The 17,855-nt window shown below is 44.1% G+C and overlaps 1 protein-coding gene across 1 annotated transcript in view; it reads left to right on the top strand.

The window, feature by feature from the left end:
- The window catches only part of Muc16 (mucin 16, cell surface associated), a 188,228-nt gene that overhangs the window by 17,430 nt on the left and 152,943 nt on the right, over window positions 1-17,855 (top strand). Inside the window, exons 7-8 of the mRNA XM_052726120.1 lie at window positions 44-11,733; window positions 12,313-12,800. Coding sequence (XP_052582080.1) covers window positions 44-11,733; window positions 12,313-12,800 — 12,178 coding nt within the window. The remainder of the gene's footprint in view (window positions 1-43; window positions 11,734-12,312; window positions 12,801-17,855) is intronic.

Below are 17,855 nucleotides of genomic sequence, written 5' to 3'. Positions count from 1 at the left end.
ACCTACTGTTCCAGGCATGATGACAACAACAATTCTGACCCAGATTCCTTCTGAAGCACAGACAATAACATCATTGGTCACCCATCCTGGTGGATACCTCAGTTCATCCATGTCTACTCAGGCTGTCTCTTCAGGGATAACAGAAATGATGACATCACAGGCCACTACTTCTGGGACAGAGACACATGGAACCAGCACAGTTCTACTTGCTTCCCCAGGACAAACAGAAACCACAGCCTCATGGGCAACTCACACTGAAAGAGAAGGCACTTCAGGGGTTCCAAATAGCACCATTTCAACTGGTGTTCCAGATCTTGTAACCTCCACAACTCTTATTCCTTCTGAACCACATTCCACAGTTTCATTTGTCACCCACATTGGTGAAAAACCCAATTCAGCCATGTCTACTATGGCTGTCTCTTCAGGTGTAACAGAAATGAAACCATCACTGGCCACTAGCTCTGGCACAAAAATCAATTCAACAGCTACAACTCTGGCAGTGACCACAGATCAAACAGGGACCACAGGTACATGGGTCACCCATTCTGTAAAGGCAGACACTTCAGATGTTATAACTACAACCCTCACATCTAGTGCTCCAGAGAACATAACCTCAACAATTCTGACCCACACTCCTTCTGAAACACAGACGACAATATCAGTTGTTACCCATGCTGAGGCACAACCCAGTTTATCCATGTCTACTGAGACTGTCTCTTCGGGTGTAACAGAAATGATGACATCACAGGCCACTACTTCTGGGACAGAGGCACATGGAACCAGTCCAGCTCTACTTGTTTCCCCGGGTCAAACAGAGTCCACAGCCTCATGGACAACACATGCAGAAAGACAAGACACTTCAGGTGTTCTACCTAACTCCATTTCAACTGGTGTTCCAGATCTTGTTACTTCCACAATTCCTACTCCTTCTGAACCACATTCCACAGTTTCATTTGTCACCCACATTGGTGAACAGCCCAATTCAGCCATGTCTACTCTGGCTGTCTCTTCAGGTGTAACAGAAATGATACCATCACTGGCCACTAGCTCTGGCACAAAAAACTATTCAACAGCTACAACTCTGGAAGTTTCCACAGATCAACCAGGGAACACAGCCCCATGGGTCACCCATCCTGGAAAAGAAGGCACTTCAGAGGATCTATCTACAACTGTCTCACCTAGTGTTCCAGACATGATGACCTCAACAACTGTGATCCACACTCCTTCTGAACCACAAACCATAACATCGGTCACCCATGCTGGAGGACACCCCAGTTTATCTATGTCTACTCAGGCTGTCTCTTCAGGTGTAACAGAAGTGCCATCATCACCAGTAACTAGCTTGGGCACAGGAAGCTATGTAATTACTTCAACTCTGGATGTTTCCAAAGGTCAGCATGAGACTACAGCCCCATTGGTCACCCATCCTGAAAGCAAAGCCACATCGGTGGCCCTATCTTCAACCATCTCACCTAGTGTACCAGAAATGATGACATCACCTAGTCTTATTTCTGCTGAACAACACAGCACAGTGTTATTGGTCACCCATGTTGAGGGACAGCCCAGTTCAGCCATGTCTATAAGCCCTGTCTCTCCAAGTGTAACAGAAAGGATACCATTACTTGTCACTACCTCAAACATGGAAGGTCATTCAGTGCCTTCAACTCTGTCTGTTTCCCCAGATCAACCTACAGCCACAGGTTCATGGGTCACCCAACCTTGGAATGAAGGCACTTCAGAGATTCTAAGTACAACTCTCTCAAATACTGTTCCAGATATAATGACCTCAACAATTCTGACCCAGACTCCTTCTGAAGCACAGACAATAACATCATTGGTCACCCATCCTGGTGGACACCTCAGTTCATCCATGTCTACTCAGGCTGTCTCTTCAGGGATAACAGAAATGATGACATCACAGGCCACTACTTCTGAGACAAAGGCACATGGAACCAGTCCAGCTCTGCTTCTTTCCCAGGGTCAAACAGAGTCCACAGCCTCATGGACAACACATGCAGAAAGAGAAGACACTTCAGGTTTTCTACCTAACTCCATTTCAACTGGTGCTCAAGATCTTGTTACTTCCACAACTCCTATTCCTTCTGAACCACATTCCACAGTTTCGTTTGTCACCCACATTGGTGAACAGCCCAATTCAGCCATGCCTACTATGGCTGTCTCTCCAGATATAACAAAAATGATACAATCACTGGCTACTAGCTCTGGCATGAAAAACTATTCAAATCTGGCAGTTTCCACAGATCAACCAGGGTCCACAGCCCCATTGATCACCCATCCTGGAAAAGAAGACACTTCAGGAGTTCTAACTTCAACCATCTCACCCAGTGTTCCAGATATGATGACCTCAACAATCCTGACCCACACTCCTTCTGAAGCACAGACAATAACATCGTTGGTCACCCATACTAGTGGACATCCCAATTCATCCATGTCTACTCATGCTGTCTCTTCAGGTGTAACAGAAATGCTACAATCACTAGTCACTAGCTTGGGCACAGAGAGTTATGTAACTACTTCAACTCTGGATGTTTCCATAGGTCAGCCTGATACCACAGCCCAATTGGTCACCCATCCTGAAAGAGAAGCCACGTCACAGGTTCCACCTACTACCATTTCAACTGGTGTTTCAGAAATGATGTCCACAACAACTCTTATTTCAGCTGAACCACAGAGTGCAGTGTCATTAGTCACCCATATTGAGGGACAGTCCAGTTCAACCTTGTCTACAAGACCTGTCTCTCCAGATATTACAGAAATGATACCATCACCAGTCACTAGCTCAAGCACAGAAAGCCATTCTATGACTCCAAATATGGTTTTTTCCCCAGATCAACCAGGGTCCACAGCCCCATGGGTTACCAATCCTGGAACAGAAGACTTTTCAGGAAATTTATCTACAACTTTCTCACCTAGTGTTCCAGACATGACCACAACAACTTTGATCCATACTCCTTCTAAACCACAGACCATAACATCATTGGTCACCCATGCTGGAGGATATCCCAGCTCATTCCTGTCTACTCAGGCTGTCTCTTCAGGTGTAACAGAAATGCCACCATCACTAGTCACTAGCTTGGACACAGGAAGCTATGTAATTACTTCAACTCTGGATGTTTCCAAAGATCAGCCTGAGACCACAGCCCCATTGGTCACCCATCCTGAAAGAGATACAACATCAGGGGTTCTACCTACAACAATTTCAACTAGTGTTCCAGAAATGATGTCCACAACTACCCTTATTCCTTCTGAACCATATAACACCATGTCATTTGTCACTCACAATGAGGGACAGCCTAGTTCAATCTTGTCTACAAGTCCTGTCTCTGTGGGTATTACAGATGTGATACTATCACTGGGCATTAGCTTAAGCACAGAGAGCCAGTCCATGACACCAACTCTGGATGCATCTCCACATAAACTAGGGACCACAGCCCCATTGGTCATGCATCCTGGAGAAGAAGGCTCCTCAGAGGATCTATCTATAATCATTTCACCTAGTGTTCCAGACATGATGACCTCAATAACTCTGACCCACACTCCTTCTGGAACACCGACCACAATATCAGTGGTTACCCATGCTGAGGCACAACCCAGTTTATCCATGTCGACTGAGGCTGTCTCTTCAGGTGTAACAGAAATGATGATATCACCAACCACTGCTTCTGGGACAGAGGCACATGGAACCAGTCCAGCTCTACTTGTTTCCCAGGGTCAAACAGAGTCCACAGCCTCATGGACAACACATGCAGAAAGACAAGACACTTCAGGTGTTCTACCTAACTCCATTTCAACTGGTGTTCCAGATCTTGTTACTTCCACAAGTCCTGTTCCTTCTGAACCACATTCCACAGTTTCATTTGTCACCCACATTGGTGAACAGCCCAATTCAGTCATGCCTACTATGGCTGTCTCTTCAGGTGTAACAGAAATGATACCATCTCTGGCCACTAGCTCTGGCACAAAAACCAATTTAACAGCTACATCTTTGTCAGTGTCCACAGACCAAACAGGGACCAGAGGTACATGGGTCACCCATTCTGTAAAGGCAGACACTTCAGATGTTATAACTACAACCCTCTCACCTAGTGCTCCAGAGAACATAACCTCAACAATTCTGACCCACACTCCTTCTGAAACACAGACGACAATATCAGTGGTTACCCATGCTGAGGCACAACCCAGTTTATCCATGTCTACTGAGGTTGTCTCTTCGGGTGTAACAGAAATGATGACATCACAGGCCACTACTTCTGGGACAGAGGCACATGGAACCAGTCCAGCTCTACTTGTTTCCCCGGGTCAAACAGAGTCCACAGCCTCATGGACAACACATGCAGAAAGACAAGACACTTCAGGTGTTCTACCTAACTCCATTTCAACTGGTGTTCCAGATCTTGTTACTTCCACAATTCCTACTCCTTCTGAACCACATTCCACAGTTTCATTTGTCACCCACATTGGTGAACAGCCCAATTCAGCCATGTCTACTCTGGCTGTCTCTTCAGGTGTAACAGAAATGATACCATCACTGGCCACTAGCTCTGGCACAAAAAACTATTCAACAGCTACAACTCTGGAAGTTTCCACAGATCAACCAGGGAACACAGCCCCATGGGTCACCCATCCTGGAAAAGAAGGCACTTCAGAGGATCTATCTACAACTGTCTCACCTAGTGTTCCAGACATGATGACCTCAACAACTGTGATCCACACTCCTTCTGAACCACAAACCATAACATCGGTCACCCATGCTGGAGGACACCCCAGTTTATCTATGTCTACTCAGGCTGTCTCTTCAGGTGTAACAGAAGTGCCATCATCACCAGTAACTAGCTTGGGCACAGGAAGCTATGTAATTACTTCAACTCTGGATGTTTCCAAAGGTCAGCATGAGACTACAGCCCCATTGGTCACCCATCCTGAAAGCAAAGCCACATCGGTGGCCCTATCTTCAACCATCTCACCTAGTGTACCAGAAATGATGACATCACCTAGTCTTATTTCTGCTGAACAACACAGCACAGTGTTATTGGTCACCCATGTTGAGGGACAGCCCAGTTCAGCCATGTCTATAAGCCCTGTCTCTCCAAGTGTAACAGAAAGGATACCATTACTTGTCACTACCTCAAACATGGAAGGTCATTCAGTGCCTTCAACTCTGTCTGTTTCCCCAGATCAACCTACAGCCACAGGTTCATGGGTCACCCAACCTTGGAATGAAGGCACTTCAGAGATTCTAAGTACAACTCTCTCAAATACTGTTCCAGATATAATGACCTCAACAATTCTGACCCAGACTCCTTCTGAAGCACAGACAATAACATCATTGGTCACCCATCCTGGTGGACACCTCAGTTCATCCATGTCTACTCAGGCTGTCTCTTCAGGGATAACAGAAATGATGACATCACAGGCCACTACTTCTGAGACAAAGGCACATGGAACCAGTCCAGCTCTGCTTCTTTCCCAGGGTCAAACAGAGTCCACAGCCTCATGGACAACACATGCAGAAAGAGAAGACACTTCAGGTTTTCTACCTAACTCCATTTCAACTGGTGCTCAAGATCTTGTTACTTCCACAACTCCTATTCCTTCTGAACCACATTCCACAGTTTCGTTTGTCACCCACATTGGTGAACAGCCCAATTCAGCCATGCCTACTATGGCTGTCTCTCCAGATATAACAAAAATGATACAATCACTGGCTACTAGCTCTGGCATGAAAAACTATTCAAATCTGGCAGTTTCCACAGATCAACCAGGGTCCACAGCCCCATTGATCACCCATCCTGGAAAAGAAGACACTTCAGGAGTTCTAACTTCAACCATCTCACCCAGTGTTCCAGATATGATGACCTCAACAATCCTGACCCACACTCCTTCTGAAGCACAGACAATAACATCGTTGGTCACCCATACTAGTGGACATCCCAATTCATCCATGTCTACTCATGCTGTCTCTTCAGGTGTAACAGAAATGCTACAATCACTAGTCACTAGCTTGGGCACAGAGAGTTATGTAACTACTTCAACTCTGGATGTTTCCATAGGTCAGCCTGATACCACAGCCCAATTGGTCACCCATCCTGAAAGAGAAGCCACGTCACAGGTTCCACCTACTACCATTTCAACTGGTGTTTCAGAAATGATGTCCACAACAACTCTTATTTCAGCTGAACCACAGAGTGCAGTGTCATTAGTCACCCATATTGAGGGACAGTCCAGTTCAACCTTGTCTACAAGACCTGTCTCTCCAGATATTACAGAAATGATACCATCACCAGTCACTAGCTCAAGCACAGAAAGCCATTCTATGACTCCAAATATGGTTTTTTCCCCAGATCAACCAGGGTCCACAGCCCCATGGGTTACCAATCCTGGAACAGAAGACTTTTCAGGAAATTTATCTACAACTTTCTCACCTAGTGTTCCAGACATGACCACAACAACTTTGATCCATACTCCTTCTAAACCACAGACCATAACATCATTGGTCACCCATGCTGGAGGATATCCCAGCTCATTCCTGTCTACTCAGGCTGTCTCTTCAGGTGTAACAGAAATGCCACCATCACTAGTCACTAGCTTGGACACAGGAAGCTATGTAATTACTTCAACTCTGGATGTTTCCAAAGATCAGCCTGAGACCACAGCCCCATTGGTCACCCATCCTGAAAGAGATACAACATCAGGGGTTCTACCTACAACAATTTCAACTAGTGTTCCAGAAATGATGTCCACAACTACCCTTATTCCTTCTGAACCATATAACACCATGTCATTTGTCACTCACAATGAGGGACAGCCTAGTTCAATCTTGTCTACAAGTCCTGTCTCTGTGGGTATTACAGATGTGATACTATCACTGGGCATTAGCTTAAGCACAGAGAGCCAGTCCATGACACCAACTCTGGATGCATCTCCACATAAACTAGGGACCACAGCCCCATTGGTCATGCATCCTGGAGAAGAAGGCTCCTCAGAGGATCTATCTATAATCATTTCACCTAGTGTTCCAGACATGATGACCTCAATAACTCTGACCCACACTCCTTCTGGAACACCGACCACAATATCAGTGGTTACCCATGCTGAGGCACAACCCAGTTTATCCATGTCGACTGAGGCTGTCTCTTCAGGTGTAACAGAAATGATGATATCACCAACCACTGCTTCTGGGACAGAGGCACATGGAACCAGTCCAGCTCTACTTGTTTCCCAGGGTCAAACAGAGTCCACAGCCTCATGGACAACACATGCAGAAAGACAAGACACTTCAGGTGTTCTACCTAACTCCATTTCAACTGGTGTTCCAGATCTTGTTACTTCCACAAGTCCTGTTCCTTCTGAACCACATTCCACAGTTTCATTTGTCACCCACATTGGTGAACAGCCCAATTCAGTCATGCCTACTATGGCTGTCTCTTCAGGTGTAACAGAAATGATACCATCTCTGGCCACTAGCTCTGGCACAAAAACCAATTTAACAGCTACATCTTTGTCAGTGTCCACAGACCAAACAGGGACCAGAGGTACATGGGTCACCCATTCTGTAAAGGCAGACACTTCAGATGTTATAACTACAACCCTCTCACCTAGTGCTCCAGAGAACATAACCTCAACAATTCTGACCCACACTCCTTCTGAAACACAGACGACAATATCAGTGGTTACCCATGCTGAGGCACAACCCAGTTTATCCATGTCTACTGAGGTTGTCTCTTCGGGTGTAACAGAAATGATGACATCACAGGCCACTACTTCTGGGACAGAGGCACATGGAACCAGTCCAGCTCTACTTGTTTCCCCGGGTCAAACAGAGTCCACAGCCTCATGGACAACACATGCAGAAAGACAAGACACTTCAGGTGTTCTACCTAACTCCATTTCAACTGGTGTTCCAGATCTTGTTACTTCCACAATTCCTACTCCTTCTGAACCACATTCCACAGTTTCATTTGTCACCCACATTGGTGAACAGCCCAATTCAGCCATGTCTACTCTGGCTGTCTCTTCAGGTGTAACAGAAATGATACCATCACTGGCCACTAGCTCTGGCACAAAAAACTATTCAACAGCTACAACTCTGGAAGTTTCCACAGATCAACCAGGGAACACAGCCCCATGGGTCACCCATCCTGGAAAAGAAGGCACTTCAGAGGATCTATCTACAACTGTCTCACCTAGTGTTCCAGACATGATGACCTCAACAACTGTGATCCACACTCCTTCTGAACCACAAACCATAACATCGGTCACCCATGCTGGAGGACACCCCAGTTTATCTATGTCTACTCAGGCTGTCTCTTCAGGTGTAACAGAAGTGCCATCATCACCAGTAACTAGCTTGGGCACAGGAAGCTATGTAATTACTTCAACTCTGGATGTTTCCAAAGGTCAGCATGAGACTACAGCCCCATTGGTCACCCATCCTGAAAGCAAAGCCACATCGGTGGCCCTATCTTCAACCATCTCACCTAGTGTACCAGAAATGATGACATCACCTAGTCTTATTTCTGCTGAACAACACAGCACAGTGTTATTGGTCACCCATGTTGAGGGACAGCCCAGTTCAGCCATGTCTATAAGCCCTGTCTCTCCAAGTGTAACAGAAAGGATACCATTACTTGTCACTACCTCAAACATGGAAGGTCATTCAGTGCCTTCAACTCTGTCTGTTTCCCCAGATCAACCTACAGCCACAGGTTCATGGGTCACTCAACCTTGGAATGAAGGCACTTCAGAGATTCTAAGTACAACTCTCTCAAATACTGTTCCAGATATAATGACCTCAACAATTCTGACCCAGACTCCATCTGAAGCACAGGCAATAACATCATTGGTCACCCATCCTGGTGGACACCTCAGTTCATCCATGTCTACTCAGGCTGTCTCTTCAGGGATAACAGAAATGATGACATCACAGGCCACTACTTCTGGGACAGAGGCACATGGAACCAGTCCAGCTCTGCTTCTTTCCCAGGGTCAAACAGAGTCCACAGCCTCATGGACAACACATGCAGAAAGAGAAGACACTTCAGGTTTTCTACCTAACTCCATTTCAACTGGTGTTCTAGATCTTGTTACTTCCACAACTCCTGTTCCTTCTGAACCACATTCCACAGTTTCATTTGTCACCCACATTGGTGAACAGCCCAATTCAGCCATGCCTACTATGGCTGTCTCTTCAGGTGTAACAGAAATGATACCATCACTGGCCACTAGCTCTGGCACAAAAACCAATTTAACAGCTACATCTTTGTCAGTGTCCACAGACCAAACATTGACCAGAGGTACATGGGTCACCCATTCTGTAAAGGCAGACACTTCAGATGTTAGTACTACAACCCTCTCACCTAGTGCTCCAGAGAACATAACCTCAACAATTCTGACCCACACTCCTTCTGAAACACAGACGACAATATCAGTGGTTACCCATGCTGAGGCACAACCCAGTTTATCCATGTCTACTGAGACTGTCTCTTCGGGTGTATCAGAAATGATGACATCACAGGCCACTACTTCTGGGACAGAGGCACATGGAACCAGTCCAGCTCTACTTGTTTCCCAGGGTCAAACAGAGTCCACAGCCTCATGGACAACACATGCAGAAAGACAAGACACTTCAGGTGTTCTACCTAACTCCATTTCAACTGGTGTTCCAGATCTTGTTACTTCCACAAGTCCTACTCCTTCTGAACCACATTCCACAGTTTCATTTGTCACCCACATTGGTGAACAGCCCAATTCAGCCATGTCTACTCTGGCTGTCTCTTCAGGTGTAACAGAAATGATACCATCACTGGCCACTAGCTCTGGCACAAAAACCAATTCAACATCTACATCTCTGGCAGTGTCCACAGCTCAAACAGGGACCACAGGTTCATGGGTCACCCATTCTGTAAAGGCAGACACTTCAGATGTTATAACTACAACCCTCACATCTAGTGCTCCAGAGAATATAACCTCAACAATTCTGACCCACACTCCTTCTGAAACACAGACCACAATATCAGTTGTTACCCATGCTGAGGCACAACCCAGTTTATCCATGTCTACTGAGACTGTCTCTTCAGGTGTAACAGAAATGATACCATCAGTGGTCCCTAGCTCTGACACAAAAAACTATTTAACAACTACAACTCTTGAAGTTTCCACAGATCAACTAGGCACCACAGCCCCATGGGTTACCCATCCCGGAAAGGAAGATACTTTACAGATTCTCTCTACAACTCTCTCACCTAGTGTTCCACACATGATGACCTCAACAACTCTGATCCATGCTCCTTCTGAACCACAGACCATAACATCATTAGTCACACATCCTGGTGGACACTTCAGTTCATCCATGTCTACTCAGGCTGTCTCTTCAGGTATAACAGAAATGCCACCATCACTAGTCACTAGCTTGGGCACAGAAAGCTATGCAATGACTACAACTCTGGCTGTTTCGCCAGGTCAAACTGAGACAGCAATCCAATGGGTCACCCATCCTGGAAGAGAAGGCACTTCAGAGGTTCTGTTTACAACCATCTCACCTACTGTATCAGAAATGAAGACCTCACCAACTCTTATTCCTTCTGAACTACATACCACAATTTCATTGGTCACCAACACTGGGGAACAGCCCATTTCAGCCATGTCTACAAGGTCTGTCTCTTCGGATATAACAGAAAGAATACCATCACTTGTCACTAGTTCTGGCACAGAAATCCATCCAGTGACTTCAACTCTGGCTGTTTCCCCAGGTCAAACAGAGCCCACAGCCCCATGTGTCACCCATCCTGAAAAAGAAGACACTTCAGAAGTTCTAACGTCAACCATCTCACCAAGTGTTCCAGACATGATGGCCTCAACATCTCTGAACCACATTACTTCTGAACCACAGACCATAACATTGGTCACCCATGCTGGGGGACAGACCAGTTTATCCATGTCTACTCAGGCTGTGTCTCCCCATGTAACAGAAATGATACCATCACTAGTCACTAGCACTGGCATGCCAGAAATGACCTCACCAAATCATATTTCTTCTGAAGCACATGCCACAATTTCTTTTGTCACCCACGTTGAGGGACAGCCCAGTTCAGCTGTATCTACAAGGCCTGTCTCTCCCCATTTAACAGAAACAATACCATCACTAGTCACTAGCTCTCACATAGAAAGGGATTCAGTGTCTTCCTCTCTGAGTGCTTCTCCAGGTCAACGAGAGACCACAGCCTCGTGGATCACCCATTCTGTAACAGAAGCCACTTTGAGTATTCTAAGGACATCCATCTCTCCTAGTGTTCCAGACATGATGTCCTCACCAACTCTTTTTCCTTCTGAGCCACATACCATGATATCCTTGGTCTCCCATGTTGCAGGACAGCCCAGTTCAGCCATGTCTACAAGCCCTGTCTCTCCAGCTATAACAGAAATGATGACATCACCAGTCACTACTTCTGAGACAGAGACACATACAGCTACTCCAACTCTGACTGTTTCCTCAAGTCAAACAGAGACCACAGCCTCCTGGGTCACCCATCCTAGAAAAGAAGCAACTTCAACAATTTCTACTTTGTCTACTTTACCTAAAGAGCCAAAAAGAACTGAAGCATGGCTCATTCCTTCTGCCAAGCCCAGCACACCACTCTCCACAACACCTCCCACATTTTCTTATAGTGGATCAGACATCACTTCCTCAGCTTCTGGGGCAGAGACCACTCCAGCCATTCCAACAACTCTTTCATCTGGTGTACCATATATGACCACTCGACTGCATGCTGCTTCTCCAACAGACAATAGTATGACTTTTCTTACATTGAGTACATCAATGCATGAACCAATATCAACAGTCTCCTTAGTTACTCATCTTGCCTCAACCCAACAAGCTTCCAGTTTTTCTGATAGTGGTTTAGACGTAACACCCTCAGTTGGCAAGCATCCTGGAACAGAAACCAGTTCATCTGTGCCAACAGTGACAGTCTTTCCTGGGGCACCAGGCATAATAACCTCACAATTCACTAATTCTGGGCCATCAATCAGTACATTTCCAACTACAGTTGTGTCTCCTAGTGAACCAAAAAGCACAACTTCATTAACCACCCACCTCAGTGCAGAAACTAATACAACATTTCCTGTCACAACTGGTTTTCTTCCTTTGTTGGAAACCACAGCCTCAGTGCCCATTACACATGGGGTAGATGTTAGTACAACTCTCTTGACTCAGACTGTCTCCCCTGGAGGACCAGAGATGACAAATTTTCCCTTGAACTCCTTTGTGACTGAGGGTAGCAGAAATGACCTGGGTACAACCTTTTCATCTGGTGCTTCTGAAGGAACAGCCTCTCTCCCAGTCCTCTCTGGGACCGAGACCAGCACCACCATTCTAACTGTAACCCCTGCCCCTGCTTTAGCAGGCACCACAGACTTAGGGGCTTCCATCTCTTCAGCAGAATCCACTCTGACTATGTCCCCTAGTGTCCCTGGGTTTCCCAGTGCTCCTACAACCAGTAAATCTGGCAATGCAACTTCACAGAGCCTAGAAACCTCAGCATCTGTCACTACAGTTAGACTTCCCAATTTTGTCAGTGATGTAATGACCTTGACACCATCAGAGACCTCAGCAAGCCCACTCACTGACCTGGAAACTACAAGTGAGACTTCTCATTTAGCTATCACAAGTTCAAGACCCACTGGCTCTAAGACTACAACTACACTACATGCAAGTCCTTATGCCCCTCTGACCACATCTAAAATGTCCACATGGTCCTCTGAGAATGTGACTTCAAGACCAGGTAAGCAGAAGTTTTATTATTGTAATAATATATAATATATGTATATAATATAAATATTTCCTCTTTGTGTGTTTTGGGTATACAGTTCAGTATTGTTAAATGTACAGTGTTATGTAACTATCATTTTCAGTTTCCAGACAGTTTTTAGATTCCTGTTCGTTACTGGCTTTGTGGGGCTTGAATCCAGGACCTCACTTACTTTGCAAATACTGTGCCACTAAGCCATATCCAAAACCCTCCAAACAATTTTAATCACCCAAAACTGAAATTTTGTACCCATTAAGCAACAATCCTCATTCTACATTCCTCCCAACCATTGGTAACTGTATTAGTTTCCTTTCTGTGTGCTCTATCTGTTATGCAGCTATTGTACACACAGCTGCAGTGGGTTCAAGACTGCAATAGCCATGGCATACCTGGAAGACAGACTTTCATAACACACTACTGCTTCCTTTGACTCTTATAGTCTGTCTGTACCCTCTTTCACAATGCTTCCTGAGCCTTAGAATTGATTACTCATTGACTTTTTAATTTATTCATACATTTGTTTTCATTAATAGTATATGTGCATGTGTATGTGTGCATGTATATGTGTGCATGTGTGTGTTTGGTGTATATACTCAGAAATAAGAAGAGGACATCAGGTACTCTCCTCTGTTACTCTTCACTTTATTCCATTGAGGTAAGATCTTTCACTGAACTTGGAACTAGACTGACAATGAGGAATCCCCAGAGATCCTCCTGTCTCAACTTATATCACAACTCTGTCTGGTGCTGCAGGTACACACTTGACCAAGCCCAATTTTTTACATGAGTGCAAGGGATTCAAACTCAGGCTCTCATACTTGCACAGCAAACACTCTCACCCACAGATCCCTCTTCATAGACCCAAGAGCTGGGAGCTTTTTATTAAAATTTTAATTGAGCTTTTTTTCTTCTATTTTTGAGATTATAATATCATTACGTAATTTTCTCTTTCCCTATCCTCCCTCTAAACCCTCCCATAGACCCCTACCTTGCTCTTTTTCAAAGGTATGGATCTTATTTCATTAATTGGTGTCACATGCAAACACACACACACACACACACACACACACACACACACACACACATACACACATATATATATATATATATATTGCTAAATATGATCTACTGAGTCTGTGTAGTACATGTATACTTTCAAGGCTGATCTTTTGGTTTTTACAACCAATAGTGTGCTCTTCCCTGTTTCACTCTCAGTTTTCCTTAGTTACCTGTTGTTCTTTGTGTAGGACTGAGGATTTGTGATCTTTCTCCATCAACTTTAGCATGTCTACTATTGTCCTGGTTCAGCTCATGTTTAGGCAGTGATGTTAGTAAGATATTTTTAGTGTAGCTTCTGACATTACTAACAAACACAGTCTTACAGGCAACTCCCTGATCTTCTGGCTCTTTAAATTCTTCTGCACCCTCTTCCTCAATGTTCCCAAGCCTTAGGTGCTAGAGTGTTTTGTAGGTGTATCCGTTGGAACTGGGCTCCATAACTCTGCATTTTGATTGGTTATTTTTCTTGGAAATGATCTATGTCTGTTGCAAATAGAAGTTTCCTTGATGAGGGGGGAAGACTACACTTATCTGTAGGCATAAGGACAAATGTTTAGATTGTTGTTTAGGATTATGCTGATCTAGTAAATTGGTGGTTGGATGTTTTCCATGGTAGTGGTTTTCTGTATTAGGTTTCCATTACCAAGCATGATTTACCTTTTTGTGCAGGTTCTAAGTCTAAACAGGGAACTGTTGGTTACTACCAAAATATGAATGCCACTACTTGCCCCAATGTTGGTAGTTGCTGCCATAGGCATTATAGCTGGGTAGGACTGTCTGTTGCATTCCTCCTTTGACATCTTTCCCAGTGCCTTCTGGTACCATGAAAACTAGTCTTCAATGAGGAGACATTCAAGTCAGTTCAAGCTCAGGATCTTCTGGGCCCTGTGACTGAAGTCCATGGTATCTTCAGCAAATAGACACGTATTTCCACCTCAGGGAGGGAGGGAGTCAACCAAAGAAAATGGCAGTAGTTTGCAATGGAAAATTCTGACCAGCAACTCAAAAGGGGGCGTCTATGTATAGAGCTTTTCTTTGATCTATTTAAATTGTTGACCTCTTCTTTACACATTGAATGAATCAAGCAAAAGATAAAATATCAGGATTCAAAAATGAAGACCATCTGGACAAAATAAGCAAGGGGTAGAAAAACAAACAAACAAACAAACAAACAAACAAGGAGTAGAAAAACAAACAAATAAATAATAGAAAAAGGACAGAAAAGGGAATAAGGGATACCATGAAAACACTAAACCTTTGAATTATTGGGGGAAGAATCCCAAGTCAATGTCATAGAACTCTCCAACAAGATCATAGAGGGAAAAAAAGCTTTTCTTTGAGTTTTCTAATTGAATCATTGGGTTTTTCAACTCCATCTTCATTTCAGTTTGAGTCTTCTTCAATGTTTCTATATTCTTATTGAATTCTATTTCCATGTACTGGATTGTCTTCTTCACATCTTGGGCATTAGTCAGGTGTTTAATCTCCTAATTACTTTTTCCTTAATTTATTAAAATGCTTCTTTGTGTCTTTTTAAAACTCTTTGAATTCTTTGATGAACTTTATGAGTCTTCTTTTGAGTATCCTGGAGTTCTTTTGGGTAATTTTCATTGGCAAACATTTGTACAAGACTATTTTAGAGAGGGAGAGAATATACTGACTTGTTCTTTTATATTGTTTGTATTTTTGTCATGAGCTCTAGGCATGTGTACTTCTTTTGTTAGTTCTAAGTATTGTATGGATAGAGAAGGCTAGAACAGAAAGGAGGATAAGAAGGTAGGTTAGGCCTAGAAGGTGGAAGTGGCTTTGGTGTAATGAAGTTAGGTGGACAAAGTGGACTGGGCTAATGTCTAGGATGAACCTGGTGGTTTAAGATTTGATTGTGAAGTTAGATCTGGCTGCCAAGAAAGGTTGGATATGGTGTGGGATGATCCTGTGGTTTGGGGGTGGGTAGGTAGGGTTCTAGCAGAAGTCTAGAGTTTGACCTTCGTTCAGGCAAGGCTGGCCAGACTAGACCAGGGAACTGTATGCAAGTTGCATGCTAGGTCTGGCAGGTTAGGGAGGGTTCATGAATGAGGAAGGTCATGGAGACTCAGACACTAGAGAAGGATGTGGAAGATCTGGCTGGTTAATGTCTTGGTCACTGTTCTATTGGTGTGAAGAGAGGTCATGACCATGGAAACTCTGATAAAACAGAGCATTTAGTTGGTGCTTGTTTAGAGTTTCAGAGATTTAGTTCCTAATCATTGTGGTGGGGATCATAGAGATCATGTTGATGCAGGCAGTCGCTGGAGCAGCAGCTGAAAGCTACATCATAATCTGCAGATAGAGAGACTCTGGGCTTGGCATGGGCTTTTGAAACCTCAAAATTCACCTCCAGTAACACGCTTACTTCAACAATACCATACCTCCTAAACCCTTTTCAAATAGTGTTATTCCCTGTAACTAAGAATTCAAATATATAGCCTGGGAAGATCATTCTTATTGAAACCACCACATTCTACTCCCTGGCGCCAATTAGCTTGTAGGAATATCAAAATGCAAAAATTCAGTCCAACTTCAAAAAGTTGGACAACTTCAAGATTCCCCACAGTCTATCAGAGTCTCAACATTATTTAAAAGTCTAAAGTTCAAAGTCTCTTCTGATATTCATGTCAATCTCTGAACTGTAACCCCTTGTAAAATCAAAATCAAGAGGTAGATCTCTTACTACCAAACTACAGTAGCACAGGATGTACGTTACCATTCCAAAAGGGAGAAAGGGAAAGATAGTGAGGAAATACTAGACTAAATCAAAACCAAAAACCAGCTGGGCAAAGTCTAAACTCTGGAAATCCGTGGCTGATGTCAAAGCACTCTTCAGATGATCAATCCTTTCAGATTTGCTGACTGCATCATACTTCTCTCTCTTGGGCTTGTTCCACACCCAGTCTTCAGCTTTCATTGGCATAGTATCCCATGATTGGCATCTCCCACATCTTGGGGTCTCCAACATAACCCAGGCTTCACCTTTACAGCTTCACACAATAGCCTCCCTGAGCTTCCATGAAGGGATACTTCTGACACATGCCTGGCCTCGGTGGCTTTCCTTAGCCCCAGAAGTAGGTTCTATACCCCATTTCCTATATCCTTGACCCTAAAACCAGAACCTCATGACTGAAAATGCCAAATTCTGCTACTTGCTGGGCCTGGAACATGGCTCCCTCATTCAACTGCATTCGTATCTGCTTTCTGTTGTTGATGGTTTCCTTCACTTCTTAAGCTTTCCTTTCATTCCTTTTCACAAGTTGGAAACTTACCTGGGCAGGGTCTTGCCTTGAGGTCACCACTCCCTTTATTCCATTTAGCATCAGGCTTCTCTTTAAATATTTATCTTCTTGAACACAGGACTTAGTTCCATTGCATTTCCCGGTGCTCCAACTGAATGCATTTTGTAGTTTTCCTTGTTCAGTATGCTCCTTTTATTGTAGATCTGCATAAGAGTGACCACTCAATACTAGGTTACCTTGAAATCTCCTCTACCAACACCATTAATCCAAAACTCTTCAATTTAGCCTTAGGCATGTGCTTTGGACAAGGGCAGAAAGCAGCCACATTATTCACCAAAATATCACAGGAACAGTCTCTAGGCCACTTACTAATATTCTTCTCCTCTGAAAATTCTTGAGTGGGACACCCACATTCCACATTACCCTGAGCACCACACTGTCTTCCATGCTTCTACTAGGATGCTTCATTAAGCCCTGCTTAAAGTGTCCAACCAATTTTCTAGTCCAAAGTCCTAAAGTCTTCCATGTCCTATAACAAACAGCATTGTCATACCAATCATACTCCACACCCTGCCACCAACTTCTGTCTTGATCCTTTTCCTTTTCAAGGAGTTCCTTATTTCTTTTCAAGTAGTTCCACTCCCTGGTGACTAAGCATACAAATGTATGATACTATGGGGGTCATTCTTTTTCAAATCAC

The sequence above is a fragment of the Peromyscus californicus genome, unplaced genomic scaffold (assembly GCF_007827085.1).
Source record: "Peromyscus californicus insignis strain IS unplaced genomic scaffold, ASM782708v3 Scaffold_11__1_contigs__length_118956290, whole genome shotgun sequence".
In the NCBI taxonomy this organism is placed as follows: Eukaryota; Metazoa; Chordata; class Mammalia; order Rodentia; family Cricetidae; genus Peromyscus; species Peromyscus californicus.
This window is presented reverse-complemented; position numbering and strand designations above follow the sequence as displayed.